General features: G+C 43.6%; 1 protein-coding gene across 1 annotated transcript in view; it reads right to left on the reverse strand.

Annotated features, from left to right (window-relative positions):
* The window catches only part of MYO1E (myosin IE), a 204,914-nt gene that overhangs the window by 57,496 nt on the left and 129,015 nt on the right, over positions 1–18,403 (reverse strand). Inside the window, exons 7-14 of the mRNA XM_060151140.1 lie at positions 18,183–18,314; positions 15,158–15,292; positions 13,638–13,770; positions 8,158–8,354; positions 4,648–4,728; positions 4,273–4,359; positions 1,926–2,012; positions 748–915 (exon numbers count right to left, since the gene is read on the reverse strand). Of these exons, the coding sequence (XP_060007123.1) occupies positions 748–915; positions 1,926–2,012; positions 4,273–4,359; positions 4,648–4,728; positions 8,158–8,354; positions 13,638–13,770; positions 15,158–15,292; positions 18,183–18,314 (1,020 nt within the window). The remainder of the gene's footprint in view (positions 1–747; positions 916–1,925; positions 2,013–4,272; positions 4,360–4,647; positions 4,729–8,157; positions 8,355–13,637; positions 13,771–15,157; positions 15,293–18,182; positions 18,315–18,403) is intronic.

Consider the following 18,403-nt stretch of genomic DNA (forward strand, 5'->3'; position numbering starts at 1 on the left):
ACGCATTTTATGAGAACCCCAAAGGGAGCCTCTGGTCCTTATGTATACTCCCAGGGAGGATGGGCAAGTAAAAAATGCAAGCTTGTGATTGCATAAGAGGTGAGAAAAAATATCATTCCTTCAGCAGTTCATATATAGGTTGGGGCTTCCCTGGTGGCGCAGTGGTTGAGAGTCTGCCTGCTAATGCAGGGGACACGGGTTCGAGCCCTGGTCTGGGAGAATCCCGCATGCCGCAGAGCAACTAAGCCCGTGAGTCATAACTACTGAGCCTGTGCTCCGTAACAAGACAGGCCGCAATAGTGAGAGGCCCGCGCACCGCGATGAAGAGTGGCCCCCGCTTGCCACAACTAGAGAAAGTCCTCGCACAGAAACGAAGACCCAACACAGCAAAAATAAATAAATTAATAAACTCCTACCCCCAACATCTTTAAAAAAAAAAAAAATATATATATATATATATAGGTTGATTCATGCTTATGTTATATTAAGGGTGATTCATGCTAAAAAATAACACAGTGGTGTATACGCACTATCTTTTGTTTGTCTCTCCAAATATTTCATGGGTCCCATGTTGTTGAATGAATGAATGATGGGTGAATAAAACACACTGAGGCACATAAAACTCTATGGACATTGCTTTCAGTTGCCTCGTGAGAAAATAGATTACAGACCCAAAGGCTTAATACAGATAGACATTGAAAAGGATGGCTTCCCCTTTCCTGCTGAAGCCCTGCTCCCTGGCCATACCTTCCCAGCGTAATGGTGAATAATGAAGCCTTGGTTCCAGCTGTTGAAGTGCTCATGGTTCCCAATCTGCATCTGAAGTTTCTGGAGCAGCGTCTGATCCGCTCCCTCACCCACCGCGTGCATCGTGGCACATACATCATCCAGGATGCTCATGATCCCAGGGGGGTTCTGATGGGACCAAGAGAGCAAAGTCCCAACTCAGTGACTGTTTTAAAATATATACTGTTTATCAGGTCTTTCCTTAAGCAAGGAAACCGCTCCCTGGATTTAAGATACCATCTTGAAAGTCAATCTTTCCCTTTGAGGGAGAATGCTATTAATACTCCCAAATGGGAGTCACCACTTAGATCTAACGATGGGGGAAAGTCCATTTTCAAAAAAAAAAGAGAATAGTTTAACTCCCTGAAGTTTTATTCAAAGCCATAAACAGAAAGATCATTATCTGCTCACTCCTATTTGTACTAGGTTGATTTTTTAAACCCGAAAGATAAAAACATTTTCCTTGGACCCTGATTCATTTCTTAATGTTCGCTTTCAGCCTGTTACCCGTATAGACATGGTTAATACAGCTACACACTGGACACATTCTATCATGTATTACTTTTTCTGCATAGCACTAGTTTATAAATAATCCTGCTGTTTTACACAGTCTTTATACTTATTGTTTTGATGGCTATATTTCCCTACTCTTCTATGCTATCGTTTATTTAAGGACTGAGTTCTCTATGGATGTTTTCACTGTTTCCAGTTGGGACTTTTATAAAAAAAACAGAACACAACAGTACTGTACAGATCTCTCTCTATACCCTTTTATTTCCTTTTGAATCATTTCTAGGGCTAAAGTCCTAGAAGTTGTATAAATGGTCTAGGAGGCAGGGCCAAGTTTATATCTCTTCATATGCTATGCCATCAACATAAGTCATAACTGTCTTCTCTTAAGATTCAGTAACAACCTCCGTTCGTAAATTGGCAATGTACTCATACACATGTGCATATTAACTACAAGAGTAAAACTCTATTTTCACACATATACCCATATGCAAAATAAATGTAATCGCTACAACTCTCTGCAAATCAGAGCCGTCACTTTGCTTATTCTAATACAATGACAGAGAGAACAAAAACTCACTTAGTGTAAACCTGTGAGCCGTGAAGAGACACACCAGACCGATACTTACAACTTTGTTCTCGATGAGGTCACACACGATTTTGTTATTGAAGTAATCGATGGGTGTCCATCTGATGCCTTCTTGAACATATTCTTCCTGTAGAACAGAAAGTGGGAATTCACAGTATTACCCAGTGGAGACCTGCTGGAGCTCTGCACGTGATGGATACCACAGGCACAGGAATCATGAGGAAAGAAAAACCTGAATGCCCTTCAATAAAAACTTGCAATCTTAATTTTTTCTAAGAGGAAGAGGAAAGGAGCATTTCATTGCTTGGTCATTTTTATGTTTGGTTGGAACCATATGAAATTGATCCCATACAATTGTTTTTGACTTTAAAATGGCTTAACCTGTAGGTCCAGTTATAGAACCATCTTTTTGAACTCAACATGGAACAGAAGTACAGATTAGCATCTAGGTACTTAAAGGGAAGGCCCCTCATTCAGGTCAGCTGCTCGTTACACTGGATGAACACCATCACACTCTCCTGGTTTTCCTCCTTCCTCATCAGTCTGGCTTTGTTAGCTTCCTTTGCTGGCAGATCCTTATACTGATGGAGACTTTCAGGGCTCAATCTTCCAGCCTTGTTTCCTCCACTCTCATTCTCTAGGTAATTCCAGTCAACTCCCTGGCTTAAAATAACACCTATAGCCTAATGACACCTGAATTCATTTCTCTAGTCTAGACTTCCCCACTGAGTTCCAGATTCATATATTGATGTATTTCATATACTGGAATTTCCACCCAGAGGTATAACAGGCCTCTCAAACCTACCAGGTTCTGGCCCTCCATCCCTCCACTGTCTCCAACCAACTGCTCTCATCTTACCCTTCAGTAAACAGTCTCCCCATTGGCCCTGTTATTCAAGCTACAGAGGAAGGAATCATCCCTGACTCCTTTTCCCTTTGGTAATTATACTGACCAACTCAGGCTGACTCACTCTCCAAAACATATGCCAGCTCTGACCACGTCACCACGGAACCACCTCTACTGCTGCCATCACTGTCTACTCACCCCCTTGCTTGCCCAGTCTCAGGCAGGAGGCTCCTAACCGGTTTTGAAACTTCCACTCCTGTTTGCCCTCCCCTGCCCCACCCTACCTGTAGGTCTACAGAGCCAGAGCCACCTGGTCAAAAACAAACACAAATCAGCTCGCGTCACTCTCTAGTCAAAATTCTCCAATGGCTTCCCATCGTACTTACTCTAAAATCTGCCACCCCCTACAAAGTTCCTCTGTGATCTAGCCTCCGCCTTCTTCTCCCACCTCAGTCCCTACCATGTCCTCCCTTATGGTTTTGCTCTAGCTACACTGATGGACTGGAAGAATCCCAGGGCAGAGGTTTCTGTGAAAACCATTGGTCACTGGGGTTCCTAAGCAGAGGCACGAACACGTCCATGAATAAACATTCCTCAAACAGCCCTTGATGTGTGTAATGGGTTGAATGTGTCCCCCAAGATTTTGTGTCCACCTAGAACCTCAAAATGTGAGGAAATAGGATGTCTGTAGGTGTAATTAGCTAGGAATCTCGTAAATAAAATTATCGAGGATTTAGGGTGATCCCTAAATCCAATGACTGGCGCCTTTATAAGAGAAAAGAATGAGATTTGGATGCAGACAGAAGGTCATGTGAAGACAGAGGCAGAGATTGAAGTTATGCTGCCACAAGACAAGGAATGCCAGCAGCCACCACAAGCTAGAAAAGGCAAGGAAGGATTTTCTCCTAGAGCCCTTGGAACGAGTGTTACCCTAGTGACAGTTTGATTTTGAATTCTGGCCTTCTGACCTGGGAGAGAAAAAAATTTTATTGTTTTAAGCAATCCAGTTTGTGGTACCTTATTACAGCGACCCAAGAAATTGACCAACAGTAGGTACCAGGATAAAAGGGAACCTGCCCTGGACTTTCAGAAGGTAGTATAAGCAAGACAAGTTACCTCAAGTCCAAATTTAAATACCAGCTTTGTTAAAGACACATTTATTTTTATGTTAGGTTGGGAGCAGAGCAAATCTGAGAAAACCAAGTTTTCCTTTGGAACACAGTATATGCCACAGACAGCTGGGGTTGGAATAGGCTTCCATTTCTACTTGGTCAATGAGTCAGAGAGTAGTAAAAACAGCCAGTCCTAAGTCCAACTTCACAGCATCATTTACTTAAAGAAGAAAGAAAAGGTAGCAGATGGTGTTTATACTTCAGACTAAAATGTCACAGTGGCATATGGTATTTCTGCCTGACTCTATTAAGTACATTTCCTAATACAAGACTAAAATCTGAATCTATTACCAAAAGAGAGAAATCTATACCCTTTAAAACAAAACAAATTAGAAATAGAACAAGATGAAGGAAGGGGGACTGCTCACCTGTTCTGCCTTTAATGTGAGTTCAATAAAAATCTGCTGTAATTTTTCATTAACAAAATTGATACAAAACTGTTCAAAGCCATTTTTCTGGGAAAAAAAAAGGAAAATGTTACTTTCATGTAATTGTTTCTGCAAAATCATTTTAAAGTCATTTGTTGAGTGATTTAGTGAAAAGGCTTAACAGAAATGTTGGCGGCATCAGTAGAAAGCAGCGTAGTTTATATTTAGGAGAAACTAATTTGGTAAAAGTACATGAAGAACTCAGAGGCAAAAATGAGCCATGATGGTTTTTCTTCCATGGCCTAGAATTATTTCTTTCAAGCCAGGTAAAAAGTATCTCCCTTCGTAGTCTCCAACTACTCAAACTGGTCTTACCTGAAATATTTCAAAGCCATAGATGTCTAGGACACCAATGTTGTATTCCTCGTGGTCCTTCTCCATCGCTTTGTTGATGGACTAGAAGAAAGTAACCAGCATGGTAAGCAATTCTTTTTACATTCATATTAAAAATGGGCATGCATGAGGGGAAGGGAAGCAGCTACTCCCGGTTACTAGAAATAGAGGACGACAAAAAGACAGGTGAATTGCCCCTTAAAAAAAGGTCTCAGTGCAATGTCAAGTACTTTGGGAAACCACCAGAATCTAATAAAAACTAGTCTGGTAGGGAAAAAAAAGTTTGCTTAATGATGAAAACCACTCATTTCTGGCAGAGCTAGTTTCTCTCAAGAAGTCTTAAGATTTAGAAGAAAATATCACCTTGGGTGATTGAAGTCAAACCTATTTCACAAAAAGAACCAATATTGCAAGATTTGTAAATATTATTTCCATTGACCCCATTCAGTACAGGCATACTTCAGAGATACTGCAGGTTTGCCTCCAGACCACTGCAATAAAGCAAATGTCACAAAAAGTGAGTCACAGCATATCTCTGGGTTTCCCAGTGCATATAAAAGTTATCTTTACACTATACTGCAGTCTATTAAGTGTGCAATAGCATTACATCTAAAAAAAAGTACATACTTTCATCAAAAAGTACTTTATTGCTAAAAAATGCTATCTTCTGAGCCTTTAGCAAGTCACAGTAGTAACATCAAAGATCACAGAACACCATCACAAATATAATAATGAAAAAGTTTGAAATATCGCGAGAGTTACCAAAACGTGACCCAGAGACGAAATGTTGTAGGAAAAATGGTACCAGCAGACTTGTTCAACAGAGTTGCCACAAACCTTCAATTTGTAAAAAAACACAGTATCTGCAAAGTGCAATAAAATGAGGGATGCCCTGTAGTCAATTAATGATCACCTAACATAATACGGCAGGAATGTCAAGAAGACAGTCTCTATTCTCAGAGGCAACTATGGATAGTAATACCATAAATTAGTATTAAAGGGAAGGTAATAAAAGCAGCTTACACATATTCAACAATCACCTGTGCCAGGCTTCGCTAGGGCTTCTCAAGTGTTGTTTCATTTAATTCTCACTACAATTCTCTTAACAACAGTGATAACATCATAAGGCATAAGATCACACTGGACAAGAGGAAGGGTCTGGAATTAAATTTAAGTAGTATGATGACTATATCTGTGTTCTTGACCACTGTGAGGAGAGACGTGTAATCAATGGAACAGACAATGATAGGAGGGTAGGTGGAGGTGAGAGGGGGTTGGTGAGGACTGCAGGGGAGGGAGGAAAGTAGGAGGAAAATTCCTGGGGGTGGTGAACAACCGGATGAATTTTTAAGTACCAGAGGTGTTTTCCAGGTGAAGAAAAGGACACTCATCTTTTATGAGTCAATGGGTAATGATACACAGCACTTAGCCCAGTGCCTGGCAAACAGTCAGGGCTTAGTAAATGTCAGCTCCAATTAGTATCGCTTATCTATCTCATTATACCACACAAAAAATCAAGGGAAGACAGAAAGGAAATAAGGTGGGAAGGCCAGCATCGGAAGGTGCACTGAACAGAGACAAGAGATGTGGGTTCTAATCCCAGTTCGGCACTACCCTCTTGCTGAACGGCCTTGGGTGAAACCACCAACACTCAGGGCTAAGATTCCCTTCTCAGTAAAAATGAGGGGCCCGGACAAGGTAAAAGAATGACTAATGTTTCGTTATGACCCTGACCTTCCCAAGCAATCTTACCCTTAAAATAACCACAAGTAGTACACAGAATAATTACCCTATCCTGCCCCGACTTACTCAACCCTAAACACACCAACCATACTTTAAGCCTTACAGATGTTGCTGCCTGGACTCAAACACAGACTTTTTGGATCTAATGGCCAGGCTGCTGTCCCTTGACCAGGGTCCCCCTGGGGTCCTTTCTGGCTTGAATATATAAAAGGCAGAGGAATGAAATAGCTGGAGCACTGCCGAATTACCTGGGCTCAATTCCTAGGTTTATCACTTAATAGTGGTGTGCCCTTGGGGAAGTTCCTTAACCTCTCTGTGCCTGTTAGCTTATCCGTAAGATAGAGATAATAACACCTAAGTCACAGGGTTGTTGTAAAAATTAAGTTATTTTTTTCTAAACTACTTAGAACAGGATCTGCCACATACTAAGTGCTATATAAGTGCTTGCTATTATTATTCCACCATTTAGAAGCTACAGTGATTAACAGACTGCCACTGGCAGTTCCACACTGCTGAGAGACTAATTTTCACAATCTATAAGTGGTACACATATATAAATATGTATTTATATGAATATGTATAGATAATATCTATACGGTCATGCCATCATTTAAAAAATATATGGCAGTTTAAAAAATATATCCAAAAAGTCTCTGATACTCTTCCCCCCCAAAAGTGGAACCTAATTCCCCTCTCCTTAACTGCGGACTGTACTTAGTGACTTGCTTCTAATGAACAGAAGATGGCACAGTGGCAATATCTGAGGACATTAAAAGCTTCGTGGCTTCTTCCTTGCTCTCTCTTAGACTATTCCCTCTGGGGGAAACCAACTGTCATGTTGGGAGGATACTCAAGCAGCCCAGAAAAGAGGCTCATGTAGCAAGGAACTGAGGCGTCTTGCCCACAGCCATATGAGTGCACCGTCTTGCAACCAGGTTCTCCACCCTTAGTCAAGCCTTGTAGTTTTTTCTTTTTTTGGCTGCACTGCGTCTTCGTTGCTGTGCATGGGCTTTCTCTAGTTGCAGCGAGCAGAAGCTACTCTTCACCGCGGTGTGCGGGCTTCTCATTGTGGTGGCTTCTCTTCTCTAGAGCACGGGTTCTAGGCAAGTGGGTTTCAGTAGTGGCTTGCGGGCTCTAGAGCGCAGGCTCAGTAGTTGTGGCGCATGGGCTTAGTGGCTCCGTGGCATATAGGATCTTCCTGGACCAGGAATCAAACCCGTGTCCCCTGTATTGGCAGGCGGACTCTCAACCACTGTGCCACCAGGGAAGTCCAGGCCTTGTAGTTCTAATCAGCATCTTGACTGCACTCTCATCCTTGAATCAGAACCACCAAACTAAGTCACTTCCAAATACCTGACCCACAGAAACTATGAAAGAATACATGCTTACTGTTTTAAGCCACTAAGTTTGGGGTGAATTTGTAACATAGCAGTAGATGACAAGTACAACATTCTAAACCTTTAGACTCAAGGATTCATGACCATGGGTCTCCTCTTTTTCTGGCCTGTAGTCCTGGCTTTACTAAATATTTTGTCCACAAGAGGCTGTTACCATATTAGAGTCTTGCTGGACAATGCTAGAAGTAAAAGTGGAAAAGTAAAAAATGATCCCAGGGTGAGGATAAAAAGTGGAGTAAAGTAACAGTTATAAGGAATGAGACAAAACACGGAAACAAAGCTCTGAGAAGTTTCACTCTTTACGTGATGCTAAAATACGAAACATCAACAATGCCGAGCTGTGTTTACTTACATCTACCAAGAAATCAAAGACCCTGGAGTGCAGGGCCTTGGCGAGCGCGTCCCTGGTGTAACACGCCTGCTCCACGTTGAGGGTCACGTGGATTGACTCCGACTTGCCTCCCCACTTGCTGTCCATCTGCCGGCTCGTTAGCTTTTCTTTCAACCGGTCCTGGTTGATCCCCAGGAGATAGGCAGGAAAAGCCAAAACTATACAAAACAAAACAAAACATGACTGTCTTTCAGAATCTTAACAAGTCATCTCATAAATACATGGAGACACGCGTGTGTGTGCACATAGAGAAGACATCGTCATTGGCCCCCAAGAACTTTCACTTAATGAAGACTGCTTATGAGCATTCCCACACACATCCATCCACTTTGTTTTTCCCAATTGTTCTATTACATGAGTCAATTCCTATGATGACTGAGACTTCCAATAATACAAATCAGGATCCAAGAAGGGTGGCAAACCAATCCCCCCTATTGAGATCACTGCCACATGCCTAAAATGGACATCTTTCCAAGCTTGCAGCAAGACAGCCCGGAAGGAACTAAATCAAGAAACATTTCCTTGGCTCCGTATAATTGTTTTGCTTCCTTTTTGGTGCAGTGTTTTCATAGCATCATCATTCCCAAACAGCTTGAAGCACCTGACACCATCAAGCTCAGAAAGATAGCAAATCACATGGTTATTGAGTGCTCACCATGTGCAGGGTTACTAAAGAGAGAGGACAGGATATAAAGTATTTAAGAAATCTTAAAGACAATCTAGATGAGGCAAAGGTAGTTTACCAAATAAAGAAGCCAGACAATAAAGTCCTGGAGGAATTTAGAACAGGAAGATATTACTGTTTGCCGGGGTGGTCAAGGAAGATGTGGGATTTGGGGGGTGGCGGCTCAAAGGATGAACAGGACTTGTACAGATGCAGAGGAAGAAAGAAGAGGGAGACAGGGGAGTGGAATGTGCAAAGGCAAGGAGGCAAGAATGTGGGAGACACAGCTGAGGTGTGTAGCACTAGCTGGATATGAAAGTCAAGGGAGGTGATTAAAAGATTAGGATGGGGCTTCCCTGGTGGCGCAATGGTTGAGAGCCCGCCTGCCGATGCAGGGAACACGGGTTCGTGTCCCGGTCCGGGAGGATCCCACATGCCGCGGAGCGGCTGGGCCCGTGAGCCATGGCCGCTGAGCCTGCACGTCCGGAGCCTGTGCTCCGCAACGGGAGAGGCCACAACAGTGAGAGGCCCGTGTACCGCAAAAAAAAAAAAAAAAAAAGATTAGGATGAATTCCAATGGTGGAGGGCCTGAATGGTAGGGGATATTTGGGTAGGAGTCAAAGGAGGCCTGGATGACTTCTAGAGAGGGGTGTTACCTGATTTCCCTGGGGTGGTGTACAGAGTGATGGAGGGGATCGGTGGTATTCATATCTCAGAACACCCATCCAATCCTAAGGACATGTAGTTGGCATAGTTTGCGGTCAGTTCGAATTGAAAAGGTGAGGTTCTCATGGGTCAGCAAATTGTTTCAGGTCAAGAAACTCACCAAGAGGGGGGCTAGTGATATAAACAGATTTTTCTTGACTTTTGGTCAAAATACTCTAATGTGAATAAATGACAAGAATGACATTCCTGCACATGAAAGAATGCTCAGATTTTTTTCCCAGTATGAATGGAAGATGTTCATGGACACAAATCAAAATTTTGAACTTGGATATGAGTTTTCTTTTTCTGCATAAAGCTGTACCAAAATTCTCTGATAAAGGGATTTTATTTATTAAAGACCTTATGATAATGCTCAAAAATCATAAGGCTCCCAATAAAGGATAATCTGTTTGAATTTCACAGGTGGTGTTTGAATGTAACAGGCTGACATTTCTCAGTATATACCTTCCAATGAGATTAAGTCAGTGAATGCATTCTGAAAAAGTGTAATGCCAGAACAAGGTATTTATTAACTATAGGACTCTTCCACAGAAACACTATGACAAGTAGAGGGCTTCCTTTTTCAAAGGGCCTGTGAACAAAATTAAATGCACTCATTTGCCAATGGCCATTTTTTTCACTTTAGTTTTACTGTTGACACATATGTTTAGGAATCTGGATGTGTCCTCTAACGAAAGAAAATCACCTTGCACAGAACGAGGACAGAAGACGCCCATAAATCACACTGGACATACGCAGCTCTGCAGCGAAACTCAAGAGACATTTATCAAAGTGTCTGACATCGAGGAGGCCTTCATTAAGGGGAAACTATAATGTTGGTTATTATCACTCTCACCAGGCAGATAGCATGTAGATTAAATATGGGCTTCTCCCAAGCCCCCAATCATGCTAAAGTAGGCATATGGTTAAAACGGTTGGTAGAAAAGTTTATGCTATTACCTTTATGACCACAGCTAAAGAAATAAAGCAATACAGACTAAGTTCTTGGGTCCTTGAGACAAAACAGACAGGGCTAACAAGGAAACATGATATTCCTTCCATGCCTCCTACCTCTTCTACAGAAAAGAAGACGGCACAAGTGAAGGATCACAGGCACTTGAAAAACAAGGCATGGAGTCTGGCCAAGAATCAGAGCCACAGGCTTAGGGAAACAGCTAAGAAGTCTAGAGAGGAAATCTAGTACCTGCTTTCCAAAAAATCCATGCCATGTCTTTCAGGTACTAGCTTTTATGTCCTCTTGTCTTCTTCAGTGACTGCCCTGGTGCTGAAATTATAGGGCTACTCATATTGACTTCCTTCGAGCTGTGAATTTCCACAAGGGTGTGTGCTAGGGTGGCTGGATAGGAGCGGCAGTATGGAAGGTCGGAGGCTGGGGGAGTGGCGTCAGGAGGAGGGCAAGGAGAAGGCACTGATTAATTAAAAATGCTGATGTAACTCTGGTAGAGTTAAAGAGTTAAGCAGAACATAAAAGAACCTGCTAGAAAGTAATGTTTTAGCACATTTTGATAATGAGGATAGATTTCTATTACTGCACTCAAGTGTAAAGCAAAGTTGGATTTAATTTTTCCATTTAAGTATAGGGACGTATAGGGAAGATAGAGAAACCGAAAAGATGTAGCAAAGCAAAAGTCCCTGTTACAAATATAAAAGAAACGGCAAGGGGCTTCCCTGGTGGCGCAGTGGTTGAGAGTCCGCCTGCCGATGCAGAGGACACGGGTTCGTGCCCCGGTCCGGTAAGATCCCACATGCCACAGAGCAGCTGGGCCCGTGAGCCATGGCCGCTGAGCCTGCGCGCCCGGAGCCTGTGCTCCGCAACGGGAGAGGCCACAACAGTGAGAGGCGCGCGCACCGCAAAGAAAAAAAAAAAAAAGAAACAGCAAGGTAAATGTGGTGTATCAGTCTTGGGTGTTGAGGTTCTGTGCTTTCTAACCCGTTAATAACGGGTCAATTTATTTATAGCACTGCCAATTTATTCCCGTGGTTATTTAAGTAGTATTTTTATTTCCTTCAACCAAGTTCTTAGGTTAATTTGTATTTGATATCTTGCTTCAGTAGGCCAGCTGTGATGGGAGTCTTAGCAATTTTTTCTACCATACAAGAGCTAAGGAAAGTCTGCTTTCTTCCTTTATAAAAACATAGGCTAGCCCTTCCCTCTATAAATCTATTCCGTATATAAACTCGAATATGAGAAAGATGACACAAACCAGGTTATTCATTTTAAGTAATTAGAAGCGCAAAAGATGTGAAACCATCTTTATGTCAATCGACAGATGATTGGTTCAATACATTGCAGTATAGCCCGGCAACAGAATGCTAATGCAGCTATAAGAAGGATGACGCTTCTTAATGAATTGAAACAGAATAAGCTCCAAGATATAATTTGAAGTGAAAAAGCAACTGTAGAACGTGTTATATGCTCCCATTAACATACAAGAGTGGGGAAAAAAGAACAGACGTGAGTAGTTTCTCAGGAACACAATATTCCCTTGAAAGGAGTACAAGAGATTGGAAACAGTGTTTCTCTCGGGGGAGGGAACTAAGTCGACTAGCAAAAGGGTAGATGTGATAACTCTGATCGTGTACCCCCCGAACCATGTTAAGGTATTACCAACTGAAAGAAAACAAAATGATTGGGAGGAGGACACTTTTCTTTGTTAGACCTCTTTGGCTTCAAGCATAGTCTTTTCTGATCTCCATCCCTGCACCACGTCCTATCAGGGGATTTCATAGTCAGTTGCCAATCCTGGGCTTTACCCAGTTGGCTGAGGAGGCTACTTCCTCTGGACACTCATGTGCAACGAACCACTTCTCAGCTCAAGCACCCAGGGAAATGCTTGCTGTGTCAGAGTCATGACATTTTTCTCCAGCCTACAGAGGCAGTAAAGGATGGCACGAACCAAGAAGGCAAGAGAATTCCAGTCTACGTCCACAGAAAACTACCAAGAAATTGGAGAGATCCATGTGGAAAGGCAAGCGTTCATCACCCTCCTGGACACATACATGCATTTGTTAAATGGGAAGGATAAGGTACATGAAGTCTAGAAACACAGTTATTATTATTAGGTTGTGTTTCTAGACCCTATGGACACCCTGTGTATTTATTGTTTTCCACCCCACTCCCTTCCCTGGTAAACATAATTCACGTTTCTCTTTAACAGACAGACATCAAAAGTTGGCAGAACTTCCCTCTTTTTTCACCAAAGAAAACAAAAATATAAAAAAGAACCTTATTTGGAATGGAAAGAGCCTTACTGCACTGTCAGCAATGAGTAGGATACTATTTATTACTAGGCATCTAAATTTACCGTCTTTGAAGAATGCTGAGAAAGGAAGAAACGTCTCCCTGGGTGGTTAAAGGATGTGTGGGTTCTGAGAGCAGCCTGGAAAGCCAACTGATGCCTACGAGGCTAAAGTCACATGCCACGGCGGCTGTGGCACAGCGGAGCACATAGAACTAGTAACGTGCCTCTTTTGCACCTCATTTCTTCTCAAAGAGTAAAAGTGATCATTCAGGTCTTCAGGCTCTGACTGCTACGGAGAGGACATTAAAAGCCGTCACCAGCAATACCAACACAACAGTCAGGGTCCATTTTTTTTTTTCCTGTTTTCAGAAGCCCGGTCTAATGCAATCCATGGGGCAACTTATACACATGAGTTTTTCTTATTTATATACAGCCTGTGATGCTCTCTAGAACCTTTAGGTGAATATCAACCCTAACGAGCAGTTACAGAAAAGATTTTTAGTAGGAGACAAATCTTACTAATCTTCATTAAAGTATCACTTTATTTTTAAACCTATATGTGAAGTTCTGCCAGACTTCCCCAAAGTTAATCATAAACGGAAACAATCTCATTAATGGTCCATAGTGTGAGTGTACAGAAGAGGCACAGACTCCCATGAGGCCGTTAAGCTCTGCCACGGCAGGACACCTAAGGGTTCTCAGCCTCTCTCACCAAAAAACCCAGAGCAAAGGAAAGTGGTGTGTAACTTCTGATCGGAACTAAACAACTGCGTCCCCTCATTTGGCAACTGGGTGCCCACACCACTCACACTCTTCACTCTCCACGGCCGCGTAGTTGCCAACTTCCTTGAAGCTAATGTTTCCCAGGTGGAGAATTCCCGCCACTATCTGCAGCACCAGCGTCTGCTCCTCCGCGAAGATCCCAATCACGTTCATCGCGTGCTGGAAAAGAAGAGAGAAGCGATCCAGACAAGTGTGTCCCCAGCTATAGAAGCACATCAGAAAGACGCCAAACTGCGTGTGCAGTTGCACTTGGCTGAGTCTGCGATGGCAGCAGGAAGTCCCTGACATTTTCACTGACCAACGCCCCCTCACACATTCAAGTCTCAACATGGTGCTGGAAAGGCAGTTCCGTCTTTACACAGAGAACGTGTAATCCTCCAGGAATAAGGGCGAGAGAGCTCTGGAGGAAACACACTCAGATGGAGCAGCAGCTGCATGGTCAACAAGTCTGTTTTCGTCCCTTAGTTTTCTCCTTGTTGCCACTCCTCTCCCTCCAAGGGCACCAGTGCCCCTTTTCCAGCCACTCTCAATACTCATAGATCTTCCTCTTCACTGGCAGGGCTGAGAATAAATTGTACTTGCAAAAGGATCGTGATGAAAAAATCTCCAGGAAGATCAAATAAAAGCATCATTAGAAAAGCCTTGTTTCTGAGGTCCATTAAATTCAATAAAAGGAGCTGAGATGCCTGAGTCTTAGATACAATATCCTAAGAGAACTGTACTCTAGGACCAATGCAGGCCTATTTGCATTTTTTTCTCCCAGCTCCTCTGAGACCATGTGGCCCCTTGATGCCATCTTCCTCCCTGGCACCCGGGACACACGAGCACAAAGGTCAGCTTCCCCTCAACTGTACCTCCAACTGCCAGTTCTCCCACTTGGTTCTGGATCTGGGCTGAGGGATGAGGCAGGCTGGTACCCGACTCAAAGGGCAGTGGTGATGCAGTTCTTTGAGGCTAAATGGGTCAACAGCCCACCTTCAGAAAGTTCTAGATTGACTTAGTAAGTCGTTTCCCCAAGGATGTGAACCCTCAATAATCTACCTGGATTTATACCTTATACCATAAAACACATAAATTGTGAAGAGAATGGAGTAGAGGCTCTCCTTCTGACCTATAAATACAGAGGGGAAGAGAAAGCGGGTGGAGAAGAGACTGAAGGTGTTCTAAGATTTCTAAACCTGATTAAGGTCATAAGAGCAGTTTTTGCTTTGCCTTTGTAAGAAAACAGTTCAACAACTGTATAAGCTGTTGGCAAACAGGTATGGTAAATGCATTACCCACAATAGTTTTTATCTGTTAATCAGAGCACCTGCAGCAGGTAATGATGAATTTTTTTTTTTTTTTACCCATTTAAAATCATTAAGTAGTCCTCCAGCAACTGGGCACATGGCTATTTAAGGGTGTTTACAAGTGTGTTTCAGAAAATAGAGTGCTTCCAGCAGCATGAGGTGGGAATATCGGGCTGTTCTTTGCTTTGCTAACCTCCCCTGCCCTTTCTGCCATAGGCAATGCCCGGTCTGAAGAGCTGCCCCGCGCCAGCACTTACCAGAGTTTCCTGAAACTCCTTCCTGTCGTCAATGCCATCCACCGTGAAGGACCCCGAGAGGCTCAGGTAGTAATAATAATCCATGGTGGTGATGCCCAGGCCGTGCTTCTGCTCTGCGGAGGCGCCCTCGATGAGCTGGAGCAAGAGAAAGTGGCGTGTGCGTGGAGTGGCCCAGAAAGCAATAGAAGGTACCGCACGGTTCCTGTCACCACCAGCCCCGGAGCCCAGGCGATGAGACTTTCTATCCCTGCTTCCCAAACGGATGGGTGGTCCGGTCGCAAAAATGTGGAGGGGCTTCAGCATATCTGCTCTCTGTGTAGTAGCCCCAAATCATCTTTGCAAATTCTAATTCTTAACTCTGATTAGACCTGCAAGAGCTGAGAATTTTCCCTTGTCCGATAACGGGAACTGCACGGTCACACTGGTGAGATCCCTTGGAAAAGTGGAAAGCAAGCCAGATTACAATGACTTTGTTCCTGCTCAACTTGCACATGGCTTTTTAAAGTACAGCTGGACCCTCCCTGCTTCTCAGGGCAGGGTGCATGTTCAAGAACAGCCTCAGGTCCCCCATGCTGGTGTCCTGTCCCTTGGCTTTCTGTTCTATCTCTGGTATTTGCCTTAGCTGTGAGCAAGACCCTTTTAGGTGTGCTGGAAAATGTTCAACTACCCATTCTTGAGCTGGGGGTGGGGACTAGAGTTGTAGTTTGCTGACTTTCATGGTGTGAATCCTCCTACCATGACCAAACTACCAACAAATGTCCCTGAAGGGAGAGATGCGAACAGCCCATGCAAGCCAGTGCCAGCCACCACTGGCTCCCAGGTGGCAGGAGTTAGCCCCCATCCACTCTCCTCCATCCTGGTCAAGTTCCTCATGTCATCCCGGCTCCACACCCTTAAAATAGGGAACCTCATCTCCATGACCGAGAAGCTCTAGGTCATTTGACGACATCAGGTTCCCTGAGTTTTTTCCCCTAAATCCTCAAAATCTTTTTGCACCACTCTCTTCCTTTCTTCCTTCTGGCTGTATTTTTCTTTTTTTGGGGGGTGGGCGGGGTGTCTAAGGAAGAACTTCCCCCACCTCTTTCTCAGTCTCCTCCCCATAGTATGTAGCTCCCAATCTTCAAACACCCCTTTCTTTAATTCTCTCCCATCTACAAACACATGGCTGCGCTTTGCCTCCCCTAGAAGCTTTTCCTTGCCCCTTTCCCTGAGATCCTTCAAGCTACAGAACCTACCTCCTCATCTGGCTTCTTTCTTGCCATCGCCATTCTGATGAAATAACCCTCATGGCTACTTTCCAGTGGCTGAGGCCACCAGGCCTTTCTTGATTCCCAGGCCCTTGCCCCATCCTTCCCCGCAAAGCTCTGAACATGGGATCCTGGCCCACACTCCCCTCCACCGAGCTCCCTCTGGCTTTGGTGACACTGCAGAATCTTGGCTTTCATCCTCTGACTACTTCCCTGGTTCCTCAATGCCTCCTCATCCTATAGGTGGTCCCCAGGTCCCCAAGTCCTATATGGGCATGGTTTTCTCTCCACACTCACTCCCACAGGAGTCTCCCCTATTTCACAGCTTCGACTTTTACTTCTATGTCAGAATCGGGAACTCTGTCTTCCCCTGATCTCATCACATCCCCAGTCACTAATCTGGGGATTTCCAACCTGTAGGAAGAGGAATCTGGAGAGGCATGGGGCTGCCATTTATTAAAAGGTGTATGAACTTCTGTCTGGTGCTCAATTAATAATACAGTATGTGTGTGACGCATGAAATTACTTTTCAAACATCTGTACATGTTGCTTTGACTGATTTAATTAAAAACATTACTGAATTAACAGAAGCTTTTGGTCATTTATGTATGCTTTCAACCAACAGATGCCAACCAGAAGAATTATTTGCCATCACCTAACATGTCTATGTAATTGAAAAGACTGAATGTGAGCTACCAACACAGCGTAACTGCCTTCCAATCCAATGAGCTTCGAATTATAACAAAAAATAAATTAAAAAAACACTGCAGGCCAATTCTTCAAAGAAAATCTAACGTGGATCCCTGATATATGAAGTATTAATACATAAATCCATACATTAAAAAATTGTGTGTGTGGGGGCTTCCCTGGTGGCGCAGTGGTTGAGAGTCCACCTGCCGATGCAGGGGACATGGGTCCGTGCCCCGGTCCGGGAAGATCCCACATGCCGCAGAGCGGCTGGGCCCGTGAGCCATGGCCGCTGAGCCTGCGCGTCCGGAGCCTGGGCTCCGCAACGGGAGAGGCCACAGCAGTGAGAGGCCCGTGTACCGCAAAAAAAAAAAAAAAAAAAAAAAAAATTGTGTATGGTATCATTAAATTTTTTAAATACTTAAAAACATTTTAAAAATAGTCAAGGCAAATGACTGCTGAAGCCTGGAACACAAGTTCAAAGCAGCCGGCGTACTGTTCTAGCACCAAATTCTCCATGGCTTCTGACAGTCTAAGACAAAACTTTTTGACCTGGCATGAAAGAGCCCAAGTCTATTTCAAGCCTTCTGTCCAACAGTTCACCTTTTGGAGACCTCTGCCCTTGCAGACCAGCTGGGGCCTGATTCATACATTAGCCTACTCCTCCCCCGTCCCCCCCTCCCTCCCACCCCTGCTTTGTTCAGGCCACCTGACTTGCCTGAGTCAATGTCCCCTTGATGCTATCCTGTGCCTCCTTAATGGCTCTCCTTACCATCCCAGCCAAGTCTCCCCTTGTGAATTCCTATTGGGCAAAGAATAAAACATTCCTACTTTTGTTCTGAAGTGTGCCGACACTTTCCTGATTATTTCACTCTAGGGAAATTTTTGTCTTCTCATCCCAACTAGAACTTATTGTCCTTGCAGGTAAGGGCATTCTCACAATTCTTTTGCACACAGACGTACACAACCTACGGCAATAAAGACTCCTGGGCTTGCCAGACTAGACTGTCTAAACCTGAGGACTGAGAGAAGAAAATTTTAAATGTGAAGAAGGAATAAGGAAGTAGGCAAGAAATAATATAAAGGAAAACCTGGTAAAATATGTGAAAATTCCGCTCTCCGGGGTTCCTCATCACCACCCTAGATTTTTCCAGAAGGAAGTTGGAGATCTTTCCACCATCTGGTTCCCCACCGGGACTGAACTGGATTTCAAAGTATTTTCCCTGCAAGAAAATTAGGGATTTCCTTCAATGGTTGGTGAACAAAAACACGATGTTCCAAACAGGCTTTGGATATAGCATATAATTCAAGG

Source organism: Lagenorhynchus albirostris, chromosome 1, assembly GCF_949774975.1.
Source record: "Lagenorhynchus albirostris chromosome 1, mLagAlb1.1, whole genome shotgun sequence".
Lineage (NCBI taxonomy): Eukaryota > Metazoa > Chordata > Mammalia > Artiodactyla > Delphinidae > Lagenorhynchus > Lagenorhynchus albirostris.